We start from the raw sequence: 18,794 nt of genomic DNA on the forward strand, positions 1-18,794 counted from the left end.
GAGTATATATGCTGCTGGCTGCGGTGAAGCGGGCTAACTCTGGGATATGAAAAGCGGGCAAGACCGGGCAAGGAATGTTGATTGATAAGACAGAAGTGGACGGCCGGGACAAGAAAGTCGAGTACATCGGCACTGGACAGCGACTCGATTCCGACTCGTGACCGACCGCACATCTCACGCATTTCGACGCCAGGCGGGCTTGGCCGGTTGCGTCATACGCACCCCCCCTGCTTGCCGACATCTCTCGCTTGGCCACACTGGGGGACCGATTTGCGTCCGCTCACCCAGCCTGGTGGAGGCGAACGCGGCCACGCGAGCCACGCGAATTCAGACGCGTCTCACAGCTCATGAAATCAAGTCCAGTCAACCCTCTCGCGTTGCCTTCACTCCACAACAACAAGCGACCATGACGCAAGCGGCGACGACGAGCACGACGGCAAAGTTCGCCGATGCCGAGGGGTATGAGATGCCCTGGTGAGTCCTGGCTCTAGTATCCGTAGCGGAATACCCAGCTGCCTCTCGATAAGCTTAAGCTAACAGCAGGGTGGAGAAGTACCGACCGCAGTACCTGTCCGACATTGTCGGCAACACGGAGACGGTGGAGCGTCTGAAGGTCATTGCGGAGGACGGCAACATGCCGCATATCATCATCAGCGTGAGCTCGTTGAGCGCAATCGCAAGCTGACAGCAGGGTCTCCCCGGTATCGGCAAGACGACGTCGATCCACTGTCTCGCGCATGCGCTTCTAGGCGATGCGTACAGGGAAGGCGTGCTCGAGCTGAACGCCTCTGACGAGCGTGGCATTGACGTGGTGCGAAACAAGATCAAGTCCTTCGCTCAGCGCAAAGTCACGCTCCCGCCAGGCCGGCACAAGATGATCATCCTCGACGAGGCGGACAGCATGACGGCTGGCGCGCAGCAAGCGCTCCGCCGCACGATGGAGATCTACTCGAACACGACGCGCTTCGCGCTCGCGTGTAACATGAGCAACAAGATCATTGAGCCGATCCAGTCGCGCTGCGCCATCCTGCGCTACTCTAAGCTGCGCGATGCCGAGGTGCTCAAGCGCCTGAAGGAGATTTGCGAGGCGGAGCGAGTGAAGTATAACGACGAGGGACTTGCCGCGTTGATCTTCACGGCTGAGGGAGACATGCGACAGGCCATCAACAACCTTCAGAGTACTTGGAGTGGGTTCGGGTTCGTGTCGAACGACAACGTGTTCAAGATTTGCGACCAGCCCCACCCCATCATTCTCCGCAACATGATCCTCGAGTGTTCCAAGGGAAACGTCGACACGGCGCTCGAGACGATTCACTCCCTCTGGGACAAGGGATACTCGGCCGTCGACATTGTCGTGTCCATCTTCCGTGTCGTGAAGGGCATGGACGACCTGCCAGAATACACAAAGCTGGAGTTCATCAGGGTGAGTAGATGTGTGACAGCTGCGGAAAGATGATCCCGGAGCTGACGACCAGGAAATTGGATGGACGCACATGCGTGTCTTGGAAGGCGTCGGAACGCTGACCCAGCTCGGAGCCATGATTGCCAGACTGTGCAAGATGGCCATCCCGCCCGAGAAGCTCAAGCTCTAGTTCCATCACCCGTGTACTATACAACTTATGCATCTACCCTGTACATCATACACAGTGTTCAGTGTGAGAGCGCTACATGCGCTTGCGGCCGCGAGATGATGGCCGCGGGTCGGTCCACTTCCAGTCCGTCACTAAGAGCTTTGTGGGAGGATAAGGGGGAAGGTCGGGAAGGTCAAAGTCAGGCTCGACATACTGCACCGCCCACGACGCAAAGGCAGAGTCGATCGCCTTGCTCCCGACGGGCAGCCGCCTCAGCCTGTGCACTCCGTTCCAGTGTAAGGCCGCTAAGTGTTGCATTGGTGCCGAGCGGCGGTGCACCTCGTCTGCGAAGGCCGGAGTGAGTGTGCACTGCTGTTAGCTCGCGGCTGTGTATCAAGCTTACCGGCTCGCCGTTCTCCTCGACCCATTCAGCGAGCATCTCGCAAGCCCGAGAGACCAACTCCATGCACCCGATCGAGTCCAAGGCGTCATGCCACTCTTTGTCGGCGTCAGGGTCGCCTTCTCCGTCCTTCTCGACATCATCGAACTCATCGCGGATGACGTCTCCGTCCTGCAGACCATACACCTCCCAGGACCGATTGCTGCTGAAGCCCTGTCTTCCCCTCCCTTGTGACGTGAAGTGGTTGAGTTCTTGGAGAGGCTCGTCTTCCTCCTCGTCCGAGTACTCCCACTGCTTCTCCCAGTCAGATTGATATATCGGAATGTCGCTGTCGTAGTCCGAGTCATCGTCTTCGCGAAGCAGAAGCACCTTCTCGACGAGCTGGTCCCAACCGTCAGTGTCGAGAAGCGCGGGACAGAGGGTGGAAAGAACGTCTTTGCAGAGGAAGAGCAGGCTCTCGAGGTCCATCTGTGTGCCGTCGGTCTCGAACATGGGCGGCAGGGGTTGCGGCGGATCAATGTATCGATGGAGATGGGGCGGGGCGAGCTCGAGGAGCGCTAAGAGGAATAAGACCGAGGCCTGAGTGGTCGCGTGGTACAATGGGACATTGGGCGAGTCGAGACCAAGCGAGATGAGCATCGGTGGGGATGAGGATTTGGGCGGCGGCGAGAGCGGCCGAGGTGAGCGCCGATAAGGGAGGTCGTCCGGAGACGTCAGAGTCATGGTGAGTGATGAGAGTGTGAGTGTGAGTGAGGATGGAGAAGGAAGGACAAGACGATCCGAGGATGCAGCATGGTTTAAGACATGGGGCACTAGGAATGGTGTACTCGAGTAGCGGCGGTGGAGACGCGAAGCGAGGGAGGAAGACGGATTGGGAGATAAAGGATTGCCGGTAGTCGGTGCGCAGCGTGCGGCGCATGCGTGCAGTCTTGGGGGTGAGTCATCCACTGCGATGCGCCCAGGCGCTGGGCGCTGTCTCTCGTCTGTTCACGCGCTGCGTCCTGGCCGCGCTGGCCGGCTGCTTCATGTTATCCAAAGCTGTGTTTCGGCTCCTGCATTCCTCTGCCTGCGTAGTTCATTCAACTCGTTCCATCGAGGCAGGCACGCTCATAGAACACTGCGCATGCTTTCGTGCGATCATGATCTGGAATTGGAAGGGTGAGAGCGAGGGAAGGCGGGGAGGATCAGCGTGGTTTCATGGGAATCGAGGCGCAAAGGAGCGCCTGCTCGGCCGGCTTCTTGGGGATCGGTGAGTGATCGGATCGAGAGAACCGGATATCGTCAGTGACTCACCGGAGCACTATGGGCACGTGCAGCCGGCCGCGTCTCAGAGGAACTCCCAAACGGTAAAAGTCGCTAGCCAATACCGTGTGCACTTTTGGGGTTGGTGCTTCGGACAATGGTGAACTTTGCTATCGGAACGCTGCAGGCGCTGCCGTCCTAAGAGACGTCTCTCTAGTGCATAACGCTCAGAGACGCCGAGATCTGAGACCTTGGAACCAAACAAAGGGCGAGGGGTGAGCCACGCGGTTAACGCCGTAACTCCGTTCGCCCTCGTGCGAGCGCAGACCTCCACTCTGCGTGCCGGCTGCAGGGTGTATAAATTTCAGAGCGGTGGTCGCTTGTCCTCCTTTCTTACCAAGGGCCCGGTTGCTGTTCTGTGTGCGCGTATATCGCCTCATTGGCGGCAACATTCGACTGATTGGAAGCGCTAGAGGGCTTCACGGCCCTCGCTGAGCGCATGATTCCGGTCGACGGGACACGGCTTCCCCGAGATAAAGTCCTTGGTGGATCTCCGTCCTCTGGACGTCGACGAACCACTGGGGACCTACCGTTATTCTGTATCCTGGCCTAGGTCGTTGACCCATGAGGTTGTGGAGAAACCAACGGTCTGACATTTCCACACCCGACGCGCATCGTTTCTGTACTTGACAACCCAATGTTATTCTCGTTCGTTCAAAATTTGCTGGTCACCCACGACCTTGGTCGCTCTCTTGGATCCTTTATGCACAGTTTTTGACTTATTCCTCTGGCGGGACGTCAGTTCTGCAGCCCTTACAACGGAACAGTGCCGGAGAATCGAGCAGGAGACTCTGCGCGCGAGAGCATTGCAGAGGGACGGAGCTATCGCCGCTGATAAGATTTCATGATCTGTTTCGTCATCGCGTTCACAACAATTTCGACATCACTCATACCGCCTCACATCTTTGTTCGGCTCGATACTTCACGACCTCACGACCGCAACTGGCTACGACTCGCTGATTTAATACTGTTGATCTTCGTCTCTGACTCATTGGTTTCACCCGCTCGCAATCATATGCACCGATAGCACCGGCACCTCATTCGACTGTCGACCTCATGAGCTCCGCTTCGTTCCAACGCCTTGCGCTGCGGCCGATACTGCCTCCTCACGCCCCTCGACCGCCGTTGCCGAAACGCAGGCTTGAACCGTTCTTTAGACAGCCATGGCATAAGCACGCCGTTCGATGGGGCTTGTACCGGCCACTCATGAGGGCCTTGGGATGGACTCGACGGGACGCAACGGACATGAGCATCAACCGGCTACGACTGGACGCCGAGGGGAAAGCGCGGAAGAAGATTCGGATAGGTGACTCGCTGGTGTACACGAAGGTCAACCATATGAAGAAGAAGGAGTTCGACAGGATCTCGGCGGCTGCCGCTGAGTCTGCTGCGTCTTCGAAACCGCCGAGCACGCCGTATCCTGCTCTTCTCCAAACGGCTCGGAAACGGTTCCGGAAACATCGGGGCCAGACATCGTCCGACCGCGTCATCTATCTTCTGAAGGAGTACGAGTCAATGCTCGGCGACCTTACGGGTGGCTCTGCGATGGCGGCACAGCGCCTGTGGGAGGCGGAGAATAAGGCTGCGTCGCACCTCGAGCAGCTGCCGAAGCCGGTCACGAAGTTCACAAAGATCGAAGAGAAGCCTCGCCTGACGGGTGGCTTCCTGCGCCCGACAGTGTTCAACCCGCCATTACCGCGCCTGAAGCCGCAGCCGCTGCGCCTCTCGATGATGATCAAGCGGCGCATCAAGCGGCGGGACGCGCGCATTGAGATGTTCCGCCAGCTCCAGGACAAACAAGAGGATATGCGCAAGGAGGTCGGCTTTCTGCGCAGCCTTGGTATCGACTGGCCCGAGAAGATTGGGGACTGGTCGTCCGGCGTCGGTGCCCGCTCATGGGAGACCGAGTTCAACCGCCAAATGAAGGCCATCGACGAGCAGTTTGCCCGCGAGCAAAAGCGCGCAGAGATGAAGTACACCGACAAGATGTACATCCGCATCATGCGCGCAAAGCGGGAGAAGTACGAGCGTCTCGCGAAGCGTGCCGAGAGGAGGAAGCAGCAAAAGTTGCAGCAGGAGCAACTGGCTGCTGAGCAGGCAGAGGCGGCCCCGGTCTCGGATTCCAGGAAGCCGTGATCTCGTCATAGAAGCGCCATAGATCCGGAGAGTGTACCATCTCCTGCCCACATGCATCGCGACTCCGTTGAGGTACTTGGCAGGTCTTGAGGCGGTGCAGAAACACCAAGGCGTCGGGAAGTCACGGTCGTGCACGAGATCGAGATCGAGATTTGCCACCGCTTGTGCGGGTCGTCGTGACGGTGCATCGGTACGTCATTCCCACCAACAACAATTCATCCTTGACAACAAAACCTTGACTTTGCTCATATCCCAACCGTTCCACTCCTTCCATCCCTTCAAGCTACTACGCGTGCAAGGCGAGCGACATGTTCTTCTGTATTCCCCTCGTGTGGGGCTTCCCTACCAAGGTGAGTGAAACAGGCAAGCGCAAGGAGGACAGTGGACTGGAGGAGCGATCCGATCACGCTGGTCCTAGAGGACGCCGTCGCGGAGTACTTTGATCCGGCCAACCTGTCATCAACGCTTCCCTGGATACAACACCGACCTCTGCACCCGATGTTCGTGATCGATGGGAATCTGGTGGCTAGCAACATGTGGATAGGCTCCATCCAGTCACCAGGGCACCCTGTGATGGAAGCGGTCTGGAAGTTGGATCTGGACCTGGAGTCTATCGCCTGATCGAGCTCAACGTGCATCCACTCTCTCTACGGTTTCATGTGTCGTGCAGTATCTCTCGAAGGAATGATCTGGCCGCCATCAGTTGTCGAGCAGCAGCAGCCGAAGCTTGTTGTCCGGCACTCCCTACGTGTCATCCCGTCGGCGCCCCTTGCCACCCGCTTCCGCGTAGCGAAGTTTGAACTGCGTGCCAAGACTGGTCTTGGCACACCGCCCGCAGCAACGTCGGCCGCGGCCACATTCCAACCTCAACATGTTGGCTCATTCCCGACTGCTGATCACTCGACGTGGTCATGCGTGTTGCTTCGCGAGCATGTCTGGATCACAGGAATTCACCGATGCTTCACCACCGAGGGCAGACCGCCTCGCTCCGCAAGCGCGGCGCTCCCCCGATGCCATCGCTGTCCTCGACCCCTTGCCAAGCCAAAAACTGAGCGTCGCTAACCTTTAGCTCAAGCAGGACCCGCCTGAGCCGGCTCGTCTCTGCCCGAAGTGTCACAATTGTGAGCAGCAGCTATGGGTTGAGTGGACGATGTAGCTGACAAGCAGATGCTGTCCACGGCGCCAAGTCGAGAATGTGGTTCGAGTTCTGCTACGTCCCTCTGATCCCGTGTCGTGGTCACCAGATTTGGATCTGCAGCACCTGCGGTGAGTACGATGATGATGCTGATAGGGAGTGTCGGACATTCGTCGGCGACAATGACGTCGAGGAAAGCCGTGTTCGGGTCGTGACGTCGCCAACGTGGTCGACTCGGCACCGCAGACCACGATGTGCTCCGATTCTGCCTGACCGTGACGGTGTGACTATTTCTGGGAACTGTCTCAGGCTCTATGAAGGCGGCGTCAATGGGTTTCACTCCGCCCCAGTCTGCCGATGTCTGGGATTGAGTCCTCGGCGTGGCACACTTGCCGGTGCGATTTATCCATACAACCGTGTCTCAGCCCGCCGGAGCAGCATACGTGCTCGGGCGTGACAATAGAACCGGTCTCAGCCTTACTGCTCTGTTTCTTCTTGTATTAAGCTGACGATCAGGCTGGCAGATGGACAAGGGCGACGGCTACGACCCCCAACCTCCTGGAGGCAATCAGCAGGGCCGCCCTCCTCCTCCGCCGGGCATGCAAGGCAGCCAGTATCCTCCGCCGCCACACAAGAACTAAGCGCTCGTTGCTCCTCGCTTCGCCACTAGTGGGCAAGTCCTCTCCACAAGGTTAGGTTGTGGAGATCGAGCCACGCCGCCAAGCACACAGTTGAGAGTGGCGGTCATGCAGGATTTAACGTTTGGCTCGACAAAGGCGTTTCTGTGATTCTTTCTGCTGCTCTTTAATACTAGTTATCCCATACTCATAGTACATACATATCCTGGTTTGGAGAAACACAGTTTTCAGTTAAATACACGGGTACAACGCAGCAGCATCGGGTGACGGGGTGACAGACCGCCGCCAGCGGGTACGTACGCCACACCTTGAGTGATTCGACGAGTATCCGAACATTCGAGGGGCATAATTTCGGTTTCGGTTACGGTTAGTGTTCATGAGTTGCTTGCGTGCTGGGTGGGATTGCGAGTTTGGGGGCGAGCATTGCAGAAGAGGCGTGTGTAAGCTCGAGGCGTAACCTTGTTTCTGTGTGCGGTGACGGCGAGGCGGCCATTCATACATGAAGGAGGGCAAGTTGCTGAATTCACTTAGAGTTGCGTGGAGTAACAGTGTCCACTGCGTGGCCGCACTTGCCCAGGCGAGAGGATAAACTCTCCCATGAATGGAGAGACACGTGCGAAGTGCATTGGCATGAACGCCGCGAGCCGACGAAAGCCGGGCAGAGGAGCTATTCTGTGACTGCTTTTGCTTCCTGCTTTTGCTTCTGATGCTGCGCGCAAAGCGACAACATGTGGGCCGTGGGCAAAGCAATGGTCGCCGGAAAGACATTCTCTCGTTCGCACGGATGTTGCAATGCCCGCTCGGCGGAGCAACAACCACACGGCACGAATGGGGTGCACAAAGTGTGGGATGTGGGTTGCGAGCATGCCCGAATCCTAACTTTGGTTCAGTCCTGTGCCGTTGCCATTGCACATTGGTGTTCGCAACTGGTGGAGGCTGTGGGGTGTGTGGGGTCGCTGCTCGTGGACGACCATGCGACAAGACTTCCAGGACCAACAGGACCGGCACGATCTGGCACGGCCGAGCTTGTCCTCGATGTGCGCGATGGCGTCGTTGCAGTCATCGGCGATGGGCAAGGGCATGCAAGGGGCAGGGGCAGGGAGGAACGAAGGTCAGCAAGTGAATGTCAGTCGGGGAGCGATGCAGGGCTACTTCACGAGGCACTCGAGGCACAAGGATGCAACTAGGTGTAAGGATCGCAAGAGCAGTGCAGGCAGTTGAGGACGCAAGGATCGGTAAGGAACGGGTGACTAACTGGCTCCAGGGGAGGCGGCCGGGCGTCGTTGACGAGATTTTCGACCTTTTCGCAGCTGCCCGCCAGCCGCTGCTCGTCTGGCTGCCCGGCTGCCAAGCGCGCACAAGCTCACACGCACACCTGATACGCACACCTGATACGCAAAGGTTACCTGACATGAGTAATCTTGACTGACGTACATCTGTAGTACTGCCAATTGAACCAGCAGCGTCGTACTGATATTCTTGCGCGTGCGTGTGTGCGTGTAAGTGCCATCGCAGCCAAGTCCGTACCGGGCAGAAATGCGGCGCCGGCCACCACCGCCCCCGCCTGCGCCTCGACGGCGAACCGATTGGCCGGGTGCGCCAGCGCGCCAGCCCGCCCAGCTGGCGGCGCCACCTTCGGGGCTCGAGGACGTCCAAGCCTTCGGGACGCGGGTGCACGTTCAAGTTTCCAGTCTGACAGAGGAAGACTCAGGACCAAGGCTCCTGGCAGCTCAGGATCCAATATGCTGAGCCGAATGGGCTTATGACGTCGGGGCGTGCTTCACGGCTCGCTGCTCGCTGCGCCGCTGGCTGCTGGCGTGTCTGTGAGGCTGAGCTTGGCTGTGGCGGCTGATGTGCACTGGCCCCATGGCTACATCGTTAGCCGTTGCTCGAGCACTCCAGCTCGCTGTTAAAAAGGTAGCCTGCTGCCCGCAGGAGAGGGACCCGCCGTTTCGGATTCTAATTCTTTCTGTCTTTTTTCTCTGAAGAACTGATGAAAGGGAGAAATCTGCAGAGACCAAAGAGAACGCGCGATTGACACGAAACGAGCCACCATGAAATGAACGAGATGAAATGAAGGGCCGCAGCAGCTTGGATCCGCTGGTTGGCTGAGAGACGCTCGAAACCGGGTGAATCAAGATGCGGCAGTCACTGCACTCGATCATAACAGCAATTTCGTCCCGGTTCAACACGTTCGTGCAAGACAAGCAAAAGAAGAACACGCCCGGATTCTGTTTTGAGATACTGCTTCTTGCAGCATCCAACAACGTCGCACGAGTTCGGCATGAGGTCGCTGATATTGACACAGGACACGCCTGGGGAGTGCGTACTCATTCAGATGCTGTCAGGTACGTGCCCCAACTCTGTGAGCAATGATTGTGACTCCGGCGGCGAAGTTTGCGACGAGGTGGAGGTCGTAGGGTGGCTGATGAAGGGCCGAACCCAGGGTATTGGCATAGCGAACGCACAGGGGTGGCAGGGTCAAGTCGGTCTGCGACAAGAGAAAACAACAGAATCCGTACCCATCCGTCGCAAGCTCAGACTCGAGTTCTGGCGCTTTTGGCTTTGTCGGCGCTCAGGAGAGCAGCGCGACGCAGGGAGCTGGTACGCCGGCGTCCAGGGTGGCGGCGCCGTGGCTCAGGAGGCGCAGAAAATCCTCCGACAGACGCCGGCCGTCGTTCCTTGCATCTGTGGTCGTACGTACTCCCGCATCTTGTATTCAGCGCACAATTACGCTCCTGCCATCCTGCGCGGCCCAGCGGCTCCAAGCTGCAATCTAGGGGTGGCGCTCTCCGCGTATTTTCCACAGATTCAGACCTGCCCCAAATTCAATCATCGAGGCAAAGAGATAATTTCGGTTTCCGCTGCGCTGGCTCCGACGCTTCCGCTCGCTTGCACCCCTCCCTCTCCACACCAGTTCGGTCGCATCGGTCGGGTGCGGTCCCACTTTCAAGAGTTTCCTTCAAGCAGTGTCATCTAAGTGGGGGAAATGAAAGGTCGATGACATGAGAGCGCAAGGGACAGACCGGAAATGGGGCAGGAGAGAGATGCCCGCTATGGCCGTCATACCGGACATGACATATGGGCACGAAATTAAGCTACTGCGCAATGCATGCCAACTCGGCAGCTCGGCATGTCGATTTCGGCGCGTACGCCGCGCAGTACCTACTCCACAGCCTGTACGTCGCGAAACGCGAACAGAAGCAAACGCGAGATACATGAACGTGCGGTAGCGAGGTGGGTCGCGAGCAGGTCGTCATGCCAGCATGCCAGGGGTTAGATGAGCTTCAGAGCGAGGCCGGCATCGGCGCACCCGTTAGCGCGCCTGGGTCTTTCGGCATGGGCGAGTACGACGCGACACACCAACTGCCGATCGTGCCGGGGTCCGCGTTCGGACCCTCATCTGCGGCGAAACGAAGGTACGCATAATGCTCTTATCGACGCCGCCGCTCGAGCTCACTGCACTGACCGCCTCGCTTAATACGATAGTGCATAGCGGCGCGCACAGCTTCATGTTCCAGCCAGCCCGTGCGTAGCGGCAAAGAGCCAGACGAAGACCGAGCACCCAGCCCCGCGGCTGTCCCGACGCTCCGTGCGCGCGGCGGTGCGGGCGTGCCATCCAGCTAGCGGCCTGCGGGCAGAGCGGGCAACGGACAGAGGCGTTCAGGCAGCGAGGGTTGCACCTCGGCGTCTGCGTCGCCCTAACAGGGGCTTCGGTGACGGTGCCGCGGCGCTTGGTGACGTCTGCAGAGATGTCCACGGTTGTATTATTCAGCGAGATGTCAATCTCGTCAGCAGCGGTTTGGGCGTGTTTGTCAACGGCCCCCATTGCTCTCCCGGGCCGGTCCCGGCGGGGCCAAGGCAGGTCTGCCCAGGAATTGTTGCAGGGTGCCGAGGCTGAGGTCAGGATTCTGTGGTCAGGGTCGTGGACCGATAAGCACCGAAACATGCCACCTTGATTAAGCTCCCAGGCACAATCCAGGAACAGTCCAGGAACACTCGCTGATGCTTTTTGAGCAGAGGCTCTGCTGCGCGCTGCTGCTGAGGCTGCTTTTGTCGTGAGTTGTGCGATCAAGGAACGCCGGGGGTGAGCACTACCGCTGCACTTTGTACCTACCCCGCTACCGTTCCGCCGCCCGTTGTGCCGCTGCATGGCCCGCTTGCGGTGCCCACTGAAACCATGTGCGGGCATGACGCACAAAGCTGCTACCACTTTTAACGTCCATGCAATGTCGCGGGCACGTCCCCGCCCACGTACACCTTTGTCCTACCACCTGAACTCAAGACCCGTCGCACATGTCGTCGGCCTGCTCCGAAATCCTCAGTCCGTCAAAGAGGCTCCCTCCAATCAATCCGCCTGATTGCGAAACTTGCCCTTGCAGCTGGTCCACTTGCCCGACTCGGCGCGCACAGTCCCAGCGCCTCCATCACGCTCACAGCCAAGCCAGCCCGCGGCTGCTCCGGCTGGGCATGCGCCTGCAGCGGCTGCAGGGCAGGTGGCATGCACGATCAGAGCAGCCCTGAGATTAAGAGCTGAGGCGAAAGTCGAAAAATGCAGAAATCGAATCTCGCCGCAAGCGAACTTCTGCCATGGCGCAGGCGCGAACAAGTCGCACGAAGAGCGGGCCCAAATCGACCAGCGGAACACACGGCACAGCGGTATGCATGGGACGCGCTGAGACATGAATGCGGCACGTCCTGAGGTCGAGGTCGAAAACCGGCGAGTTTGGCGAGTGCACCACCTGCATGTTGCTGGCAGGCTGACCGAGTGTCGTGTGTGATGTCTGAGATCTCGATCCCACTGAATCCATGGACCACGGGCCCAGCTCCAAAAAATAGCAATCATTACGAGAAAGATTAGCAGCCCACACGCCATCATGCCGCCACTCCTGACTCTTGCTGCGTCCTGCGATCCTGCGTCCTGCACGCCGAACAGGACCTGCCGCCACCCTCCCGCTGCGGCCGCTACTGTGCCGCGAACCTCGGTCCATCCGTCGTTCCACACTCGGTGCACTCTGTACTCATCCAGAGACCCAGCCCAGGCACGAGATGAAGCTCACGGGTCGCAAGCGCTAACAGCGGCTAGGCTAGTTTCTGCATTAGTCTGACGTTTTAACTTGGCGTCCATTGAGCTCCAGCACTCCAGATTCAGCCTGCCAGGCACGAAATGAGCGTCTATGCGGCAATGCCATCTCATTGCATGCGGCGCGGGCAGCATGAAGCTCGGGCAGCTGCAACGACGCTAGCGTTTCTTTTAGCGCACTCGCGACATGCGACACGCGACACGCGACACGCGATGGCGCTCCAACTTCGGTGCATATGGTGCAACATACAGTTCATAGTTTGCGGCTTCCCCGTAGCGCGGGTCGCTGGGTCGTAGGTTATCTGCGGATATTCCGAGCTCCAAGCTCTGCTGAATGACGCCTGGGAACGGTGCTCGCATGACACCACGTACACCCATGCCATGGCACGATGCTGACACAAGCTGACACAAGCACAACTCTGCCAGGCACAGCAGGAACAACAGGAAGGAACACCAGGAACGGAGGAACTGCGAGGTACAGTGAGGAACAAGAGTTGCGGCCAGTGCTCACTCAGCCCCCAGCGGCGTGATTCATGTTCTGACAAGCGACCCGGCGCACGATCGGCCTTCAGTCAGCAGCGGTCTCGGGATCCCCGCAGGTCCAACCAGGTCCACCAGGTCCGCGAGTAGGCTTGAGTAGCGGCTGCACCTAGATTTGCAGACGCCGAAACCTCATTCTTTGTCTGTTTGAGCCAAATGGCAAGCTTGCAACTTGTGGCGATGTGGCTAGCGAGGCACACGGCACAGTGTGGCACGCAGTGCGCCTCTGGCACGACGTAGTCGTGGCACGACAACTTTGCTGTGTCAGCGAGACTGATGCCAAGCTTGCGTCAGCGCTGAGCTAGGCGTTCGCGGCCACGCTAGGCCGCCATATCTAGCCTCGGCGCTGCATCTGCCTCGGCAGCCCGCGTCGATAGCGTGCTCAGTGCTGCGGCATTTGTGCGTTGTGCGCTGCGAGCTGCGCAAAAGGACGTAAAAGAGCTCGGTGCAGTGGCCGCTGCATGCCGCCGCACGGCTCCGCACTTCCTAGGCTATGAGCTGACTCACGCCGTCGTGGAGACCGTCGTGGGAGTGGGATGCCTCGGCGCACAGCACGAGGAACGAGGAACGTTTGGCGTGAATGTGCTCGGCCTGTGCTTCCTCAACCGCGTCCGTTCCAGCGCAGGGCGGACGCACCGAGACGTCGAGACGAATTGCAAAGCAACAATGGGCGTCGTCGTCATCGAAACACGAACAACGCCGCGGCGCGCGGAGAGGACGGAGGGCGGAGCAACACCGCCCCTGCGCCTGTTTTGGGAGCGTCCAGCGCGGCAGCGCCACCACCCATTGTCCGTGTCCGCCGATCCGAAACGAGCCACACAACGCCCGTTCGTGGGTTATGTGACGAGCCACCAACGTCAGAACGTCAGAACATACGGGAGCGAGGCACGGAAAATGTCCGCCTGCAACCCCGTGTCGCCCGTGTCGACGCACAATCAACAAACTTTAAGCAGCGGCAGGCGTTTTGGGCTGCTGTCATTGTACGTTTCGCGATGCGGATCCGGCGGAGCAGAAATAGGCAGGGAGAGTCTGCCATGATGAGGCACGTCAGGAACAGGCACGAGGCACTGAGGGACTATTCGGTCATCGCTGGCTGCGAGACACGGTGTGCGAGCGGATCTCCATTATCCACTCTGTCTCTCGCATCTCTGTCGCTGGACGGGTCACGATGATGCATGCTTGAAGGGAGGGGGTTAAAGACGTGACGTGCCGAGCGAGAGAGCGAGCAAGGACCGATGAGCGACATTCCACAATCCTATACGACTCAAGGCACATCAAAATCCCCACGGCGTGCCGGTTGCGCCGGTGTGAATCGCAAGGAGGAACAGCGTCCCGAGGGTGCTGCACCAGAGCAAAAGTGGAGGTCAGTCGGGGCCTGGCGCCGAGCACCGGGTCGTGTTCGGCGCAATATCGCGGATTTCCCGGCCAGGACGCCGGTGAATGGGTGGGCCGGTGGGTCTGCTCGGTGACGAGCCGTGGTGAAGCCGGCATACCCAGTCCATGATCAGCGGTATGCCGTCGAGATTGCTTTCTCTTGGCACTGCACAAGTGATTGCCAGTGTCGAACCACAAGATACATTGGCGGCACGTTGGCTAGGCTGGCGCACTTTGTCTTTGCATGATCGCGCATTCTGTAACTGCAACCCGGCCAGTGCCTCACTCTGTACCTGCGCTAGGCCAGCCCGCGTGCCCGCCTCGTCTCACCGAGGCTGAGTGAGGATCAGTGGGCTGCGGGACACTTTCAGCCTGAAAGTCAGCCCGAAGCAGCCTGCAGGACATGGGCTTGGCGAATTGACTGTAGTAGTGATCGTCCGCCGCGCCCGTTCCAGCTCGGTCTCAGCCCGTCAAAGCCGCTGACCGCAGTGGCAGCCGTGGCAGTGGCTGGCCGAGACCTGCACGAAAGTGGGTCTTCTGAACAGAAAGTGTCTGATGTGCAGTCCGCCCGACGTCTTAACTGCGCTCGTCACTGGATTGCTATGCTGATGCGGGGGTAAGCCAGCCAGCCGCAGCACAGCGCCTGCCCAGCCAGGACCAGGATAAAGACATAGGGGCCAGACACAGCTCGGCGCCACCTGAATTGGGAGCTGAATCGGGGGCGTCGCGTGATTGCGCGCATGAGTTGATCTGCACCTCCACTCTGCCTCCGACGTCCCCGCCCAGCCCCCCATCCGTCGTTTAAAGCAGGACAGGACCGACGTCATGATCTGATTGAGACCCAGGAAGCCGTAACCCTGCATCTTGCCTTGCCTTGCCTTCACTGGAAGCCGGTTACACGCCGGGTGCGCCAGATACGCCGGACACGCCGGACTGGCCGGACATGCCGGTTCGGTTTAATTTTGTATTCCATTTTGTTACATTCAACCACCAATGCAAGTCATTCTTGTCACTCGTCGCGCACGCGCAACGCGCAACGCCGTACTTCCAGTGCTACATCCGACACTCTGAATCGCCGAACGGCCCACGGCGTGGTCACAGTTTCACCTTGCTGTGCACAACCGAGGAGCCAACGAATGCTCGAGCATTTGCCGCTATCACGTTTGAACGTTTGAAGCAATGAACCAAGGAGCGGATGTCGAGGATGTCGGGTGGATATAGGCCTCCGAGGTGATCGTCGTACGTCGTCGCCTTTCTAACTGCCTGCTTCCCCAACGGCCCAACGTCCAAAAGTGTCCAAAAGTGTCCACAGATACGGAGGCTGTTCAGGGTTTTCTCTTCCCCGGACTGGGCATGTTGCAGTGCAAGTCGTCCTGGGGAAAACAGTCCCGGGCAGGATGACTGAATTCACTCCTGCGTTCATATCAGTCCCATTCCCCTTGCATTAGCCTTGCTTCCGAGCTGTCTCGAAAAGTGCTATCACAGTGGGGTCTCTGGGTGAACCGCGAATTTGACTGAATTTCAAGTTCACCACCATCGAAGCGAGCCTGCCGCGCGCGCCGGACGAGCCGCGAGCCGCGAGCCGCGCTCCGACGGGACGACAACTAATCTCACTCAGGAACAGTCCTCGCATCTCGCCGTGCACGCCGTGGTTGGCTGTGGTGCGTGTCGGCGCTCACCGCCGCAGCCTGCCCCCGAAGACTGCGCTTTGACCCCGGTCCACTGGACATTCGCTATATGCGCCCAGCCTCGGGCCTCGGCGGTCCTGTTTGAGGAGCTCGGTCACGGCTGCTCACTCGCACCAAGTGTTCTATACGAGGCATCTCGTTCCGGGGTGACAAACCTGTCGTTTCCAGTTGAACCCGGCGGTTCCGACTGACCCGACGGCGTTTGCGCTGAAGCAGCTCTGAAGCAGCCTCTTGCAAAGAGAGTTCGATCGCGACCGAAATGGCAGCGGATGGCGGAACCTGCAAAATCATGGTAATGCCCAAGGGGGGCCACGCGACGAACCCTCTTGCCATGATGTCAAGGTAGAGAGGTACGCGTACCTGCCCGCATGCCCGTCAGCGCAGCACAGAGGCTCACCGGCGATCGCAGCCTGCCGTTAAAAGTCACCGTCTGCCGCTGCCGCGGCGAAGGTTCGATAGAGTCTGCGCTTGTGGGTCGGTGCTGCCATTTTTGACACAGCCAGAGCCAGAAAATAGCAACAAAGTGGAAGAAGGCTATGCAGCGCAGCACGCAGCACGAGACGGGGTAACGGCATAGGCATGTAGAAGTGCCCCACTCCAGTCCTGCCTGACTGACCACCGCTTGCGATCGTTCATGGCGTACCTCACGAGCCCTTGACGTTTCCCTAGCTGCACGCGACATACTTTGGTCCGTGGGTACTGACCTGAGCAGGAGCCGTAGGCGCCGGTTTGCACATTCGCAATTGGGACAGCTGGACGCGCACATCGTGACCTGCCGCCCGTCGTCCGTCTCGCTCTCCTGCCCTCGGAATCAGGCAGATAGCTGTTGCTAGTCCCAACTCGAACGCATTTCGCAGCTGCAGGCGGCCATGCCAATGCTTCATACAGACTCAGGCACGGCGAGCCCGACGGCCTCGCTGGCCTCGCTGGGCTTGCCTGCCCCACTCTGCAGTCTCTGCATTAAGCACCGCTCGCTCGCTCGCTCGTTCAGGTGCTCTTAAGGCACGGAAGTCAACTCTTTCCACCAACTCTGACCCATGTATAGCTGCGAGGAGAGACAGACGGCTGCGCGCGACGCGACAGGCACCGCACGGCACGATATCGGTACATCCGCCATGTACTTTCCCTCGGCGTGCCTACCTTGTCTGCTTGCTGCCCTCGGCGAACAAAACAAGGTTACAACTTAGCCCCACCCCTCCACACCCCCTCCACAGTCCATTGCATGCCCGTCCGCCTGGGCGCGGCGACTCACCTACAACTCTAGGAACGGAGGAACGGACCTGCGCTCGCTCTGCTCGCTCTGTTCGCTCGCTTCGAGGTGTAACCGCGTACCGTGGTCTCACTTCTAAGGTGTGCCAGGTACAACCCAATCCGTGGCTTTTGTCCTTGTTCAGATCCGCCCAGCGGCGACTTTAGGTGTAAAAGAGGCTGGGAAGTGAGAAATTAGGCAAAAAGGAAGACACGCGAGGAAGAAGCGGACACTATGGCCCAGATTGGCTCAGGTTAGAGTTTGACAGCGAGGTTGGTATCTGCATGCCTGAGAGGAGGAGGAGGGCGGTGAAGACGGCATCTGCATGCCACATAGGAGCGAAAACGAGCAGATCGACGTGACGCTGTCTCTGACGTCTTGAACAGCTGAGGAATGTCTGGGCAAAAAGGGCGACAAAGAAGGTCTTGTGCAAAGGAGGGCCTGCCGATGACGGCGATGGTCCATTGCCAGGCTCAAGACAGAGATTCTAGGCCGCCGGTGGACCCGGCAAGGCCGGCATCTGCGCACATGGGAGGAAGGGGAGTGAATGCTGAATAGCATTCCAAGCCGGTGGGTGGGCTGAGGGGTGCGTGCCTGGCAAGGCTGGAGCGGGAGAGAGGGATGAGGGAGAGGGAAGGGAAGGGAGAATAGGATTGGGATAAGAAAAAGAGAGAGTGAGTTATTCGGCCATGAGCACTAATCGGGAGGACAAACTTGGAGAGTGAGTGTTCGAGCTTAATTCCCGCCCCGTCCTGCGTGTCCTGGCTTGAGCTAAACACTTGGCTCAAAAGTCTCATAGTCTCACTCACTCATCTCACCACTTCAGTATCTTGCCGATCGATCACTAGACGACTAGGCTGTCGAGCCCCAGCCAAGCCATGCATCACGTCCACTTGAGACATCTTTGCATACCATACAGCCGTCTAGCACCATATGCAACACTCACCATGCATCGCACTTGCGGCGTCTGCAATCTTAGCTCGTCCTAAGCCGCACGCCTCCACACTCTACATCCCAACTACCGACAAGGCTCCATTGGCATGGCCATCTAATCTGATCACCTTGCCCCCCCGCTTCTTATCATCTTCCCCCGTCCTTCCTTCCTTCCGCCTAGGCGACTACCCCCCCAAGCAAACCCACTTTAGTAAAACTCAAACTGGCCCCTCTTCCAGTCCTCTGTGCACATTACGCACTCCCCCCGGCCGCTCATCGGCTGCATTTTCTCCTGCCTCTCTTTCCAGCCAGTCATTCCTACTTGCCACTCGTTCGTTGCCGGTGTTCGAGCGAAATCCGACCCGACCGATTGACCGACCAACGAACAGTCGACAGTGAATTTACAGTCACCGGCGGGTGTACGATTGCAGCAGACCCAGACTTGGGGGATCCCCGACGGCGCGCGCGCAGTACGGCACGGCACGGGCGGCGACCCACTTGTGAAGTGATTATTGCGGCGAAGCTTTGTGTCGAGTGTTGTCGCATCGCATCTGTTGATTGGCGTGCGTTTGGTTGGTGCCTGTGTACCTGTGAGGCTCAGTGAGATTTAGGAACCGGCGTCGAAGGGAGCTCTCGATCCTTGTGAGTCCTGACACTCGACGCAACCCTGGCTGGGTATACGCCCTGGCTAGCCTGGCTTGCCCTTACAGCCCTACTCCCTGTACTCCCTCCCCTCCCCCCCCCT

The 18,794-nt window shown here is 58.8% G+C and overlaps 4 protein-coding genes across 4 annotated transcripts; 3 read left to right on the plus strand and 1 right to left on the minus strand.

The window, feature by feature from the left end:
* Window positions 1-406: 406 nt before the first annotated feature.
* On the plus strand, window positions 407-1,592 carry A1Q1_05287 (subunit of heteropentameric Replication factor C (RF-C), Rfc3p; the record flags this gene model as incomplete). Its single annotated transcript, XM_014322019.1, has 4 exons — window positions 407-474; window positions 544-655; window positions 713-1,423; window positions 1,476-1,592. 4 exons carry the CDS (start codon window positions 407-409, stop codon window positions 1,590-1,592), a joined length of 1,008 nt encoding a protein of 335 aa, XP_014177494.1.
* Window positions 1,593-1,770: 178 nt separating this feature from the next.
* A1Q1_05288 (uncharacterized protein) lies at window positions 1,771-2,694 on the minus strand (the record flags this gene model as incomplete). Its single annotated transcript, XM_014322020.1, has 1 exon — window positions 1,771-2,694. The coding sequence occupies one exon, from the start codon at window positions 2,692-2,694 to the stop codon at window positions 1,771-1,773; it is 924 nt and encodes a 307-aa protein (XP_014177495.1).
* A 1,635-nt stretch (window positions 2,695-4,329) lies between these two features.
* A1Q1_05289 (uncharacterized protein) lies at window positions 4,330-5,409 on the plus strand (the record flags this gene model as incomplete). The annotated part of the gene is made up of 1 exon (XM_014322021.1): window positions 4,330-5,409. The coding sequence occupies one exon, from the start codon at window positions 4,330-4,332 to the stop codon at window positions 5,407-5,409; it is 1,080 nt and encodes a 359-aa protein (XP_014177496.1).
* Window positions 5,410-10,290: 4,881 nt separating this feature from the next.
* Window positions 10,291-10,809, plus strand: A1Q1_05290 (uncharacterized protein; the record flags this gene model as incomplete). Its single annotated transcript, XM_014322022.1, has 3 exons — window positions 10,291-10,361; window positions 10,416-10,601; window positions 10,704-10,809. The coding sequence occupies 3 exons, from the start codon at window positions 10,291-10,293 to the stop codon at window positions 10,807-10,809; spliced, it is 363 nt and encodes a 120-aa protein (XP_014177497.1).
* Between the last annotated feature and the right edge of the window lie 7,985 nt (window positions 10,810-18,794).

The sequence above is a fragment of the Trichosporon asahii genome, assembly GCF_000293215.1.
Source record: "Trichosporon asahii var. asahii CBS 2479 unplaced genomic scaffold scaffold00071, whole genome shotgun sequence".
Classification (NCBI taxonomy): Eukaryota; Fungi; Basidiomycota; class Tremellomycetes; order Trichosporonales; family Trichosporonaceae; genus Trichosporon; species Trichosporon asahii.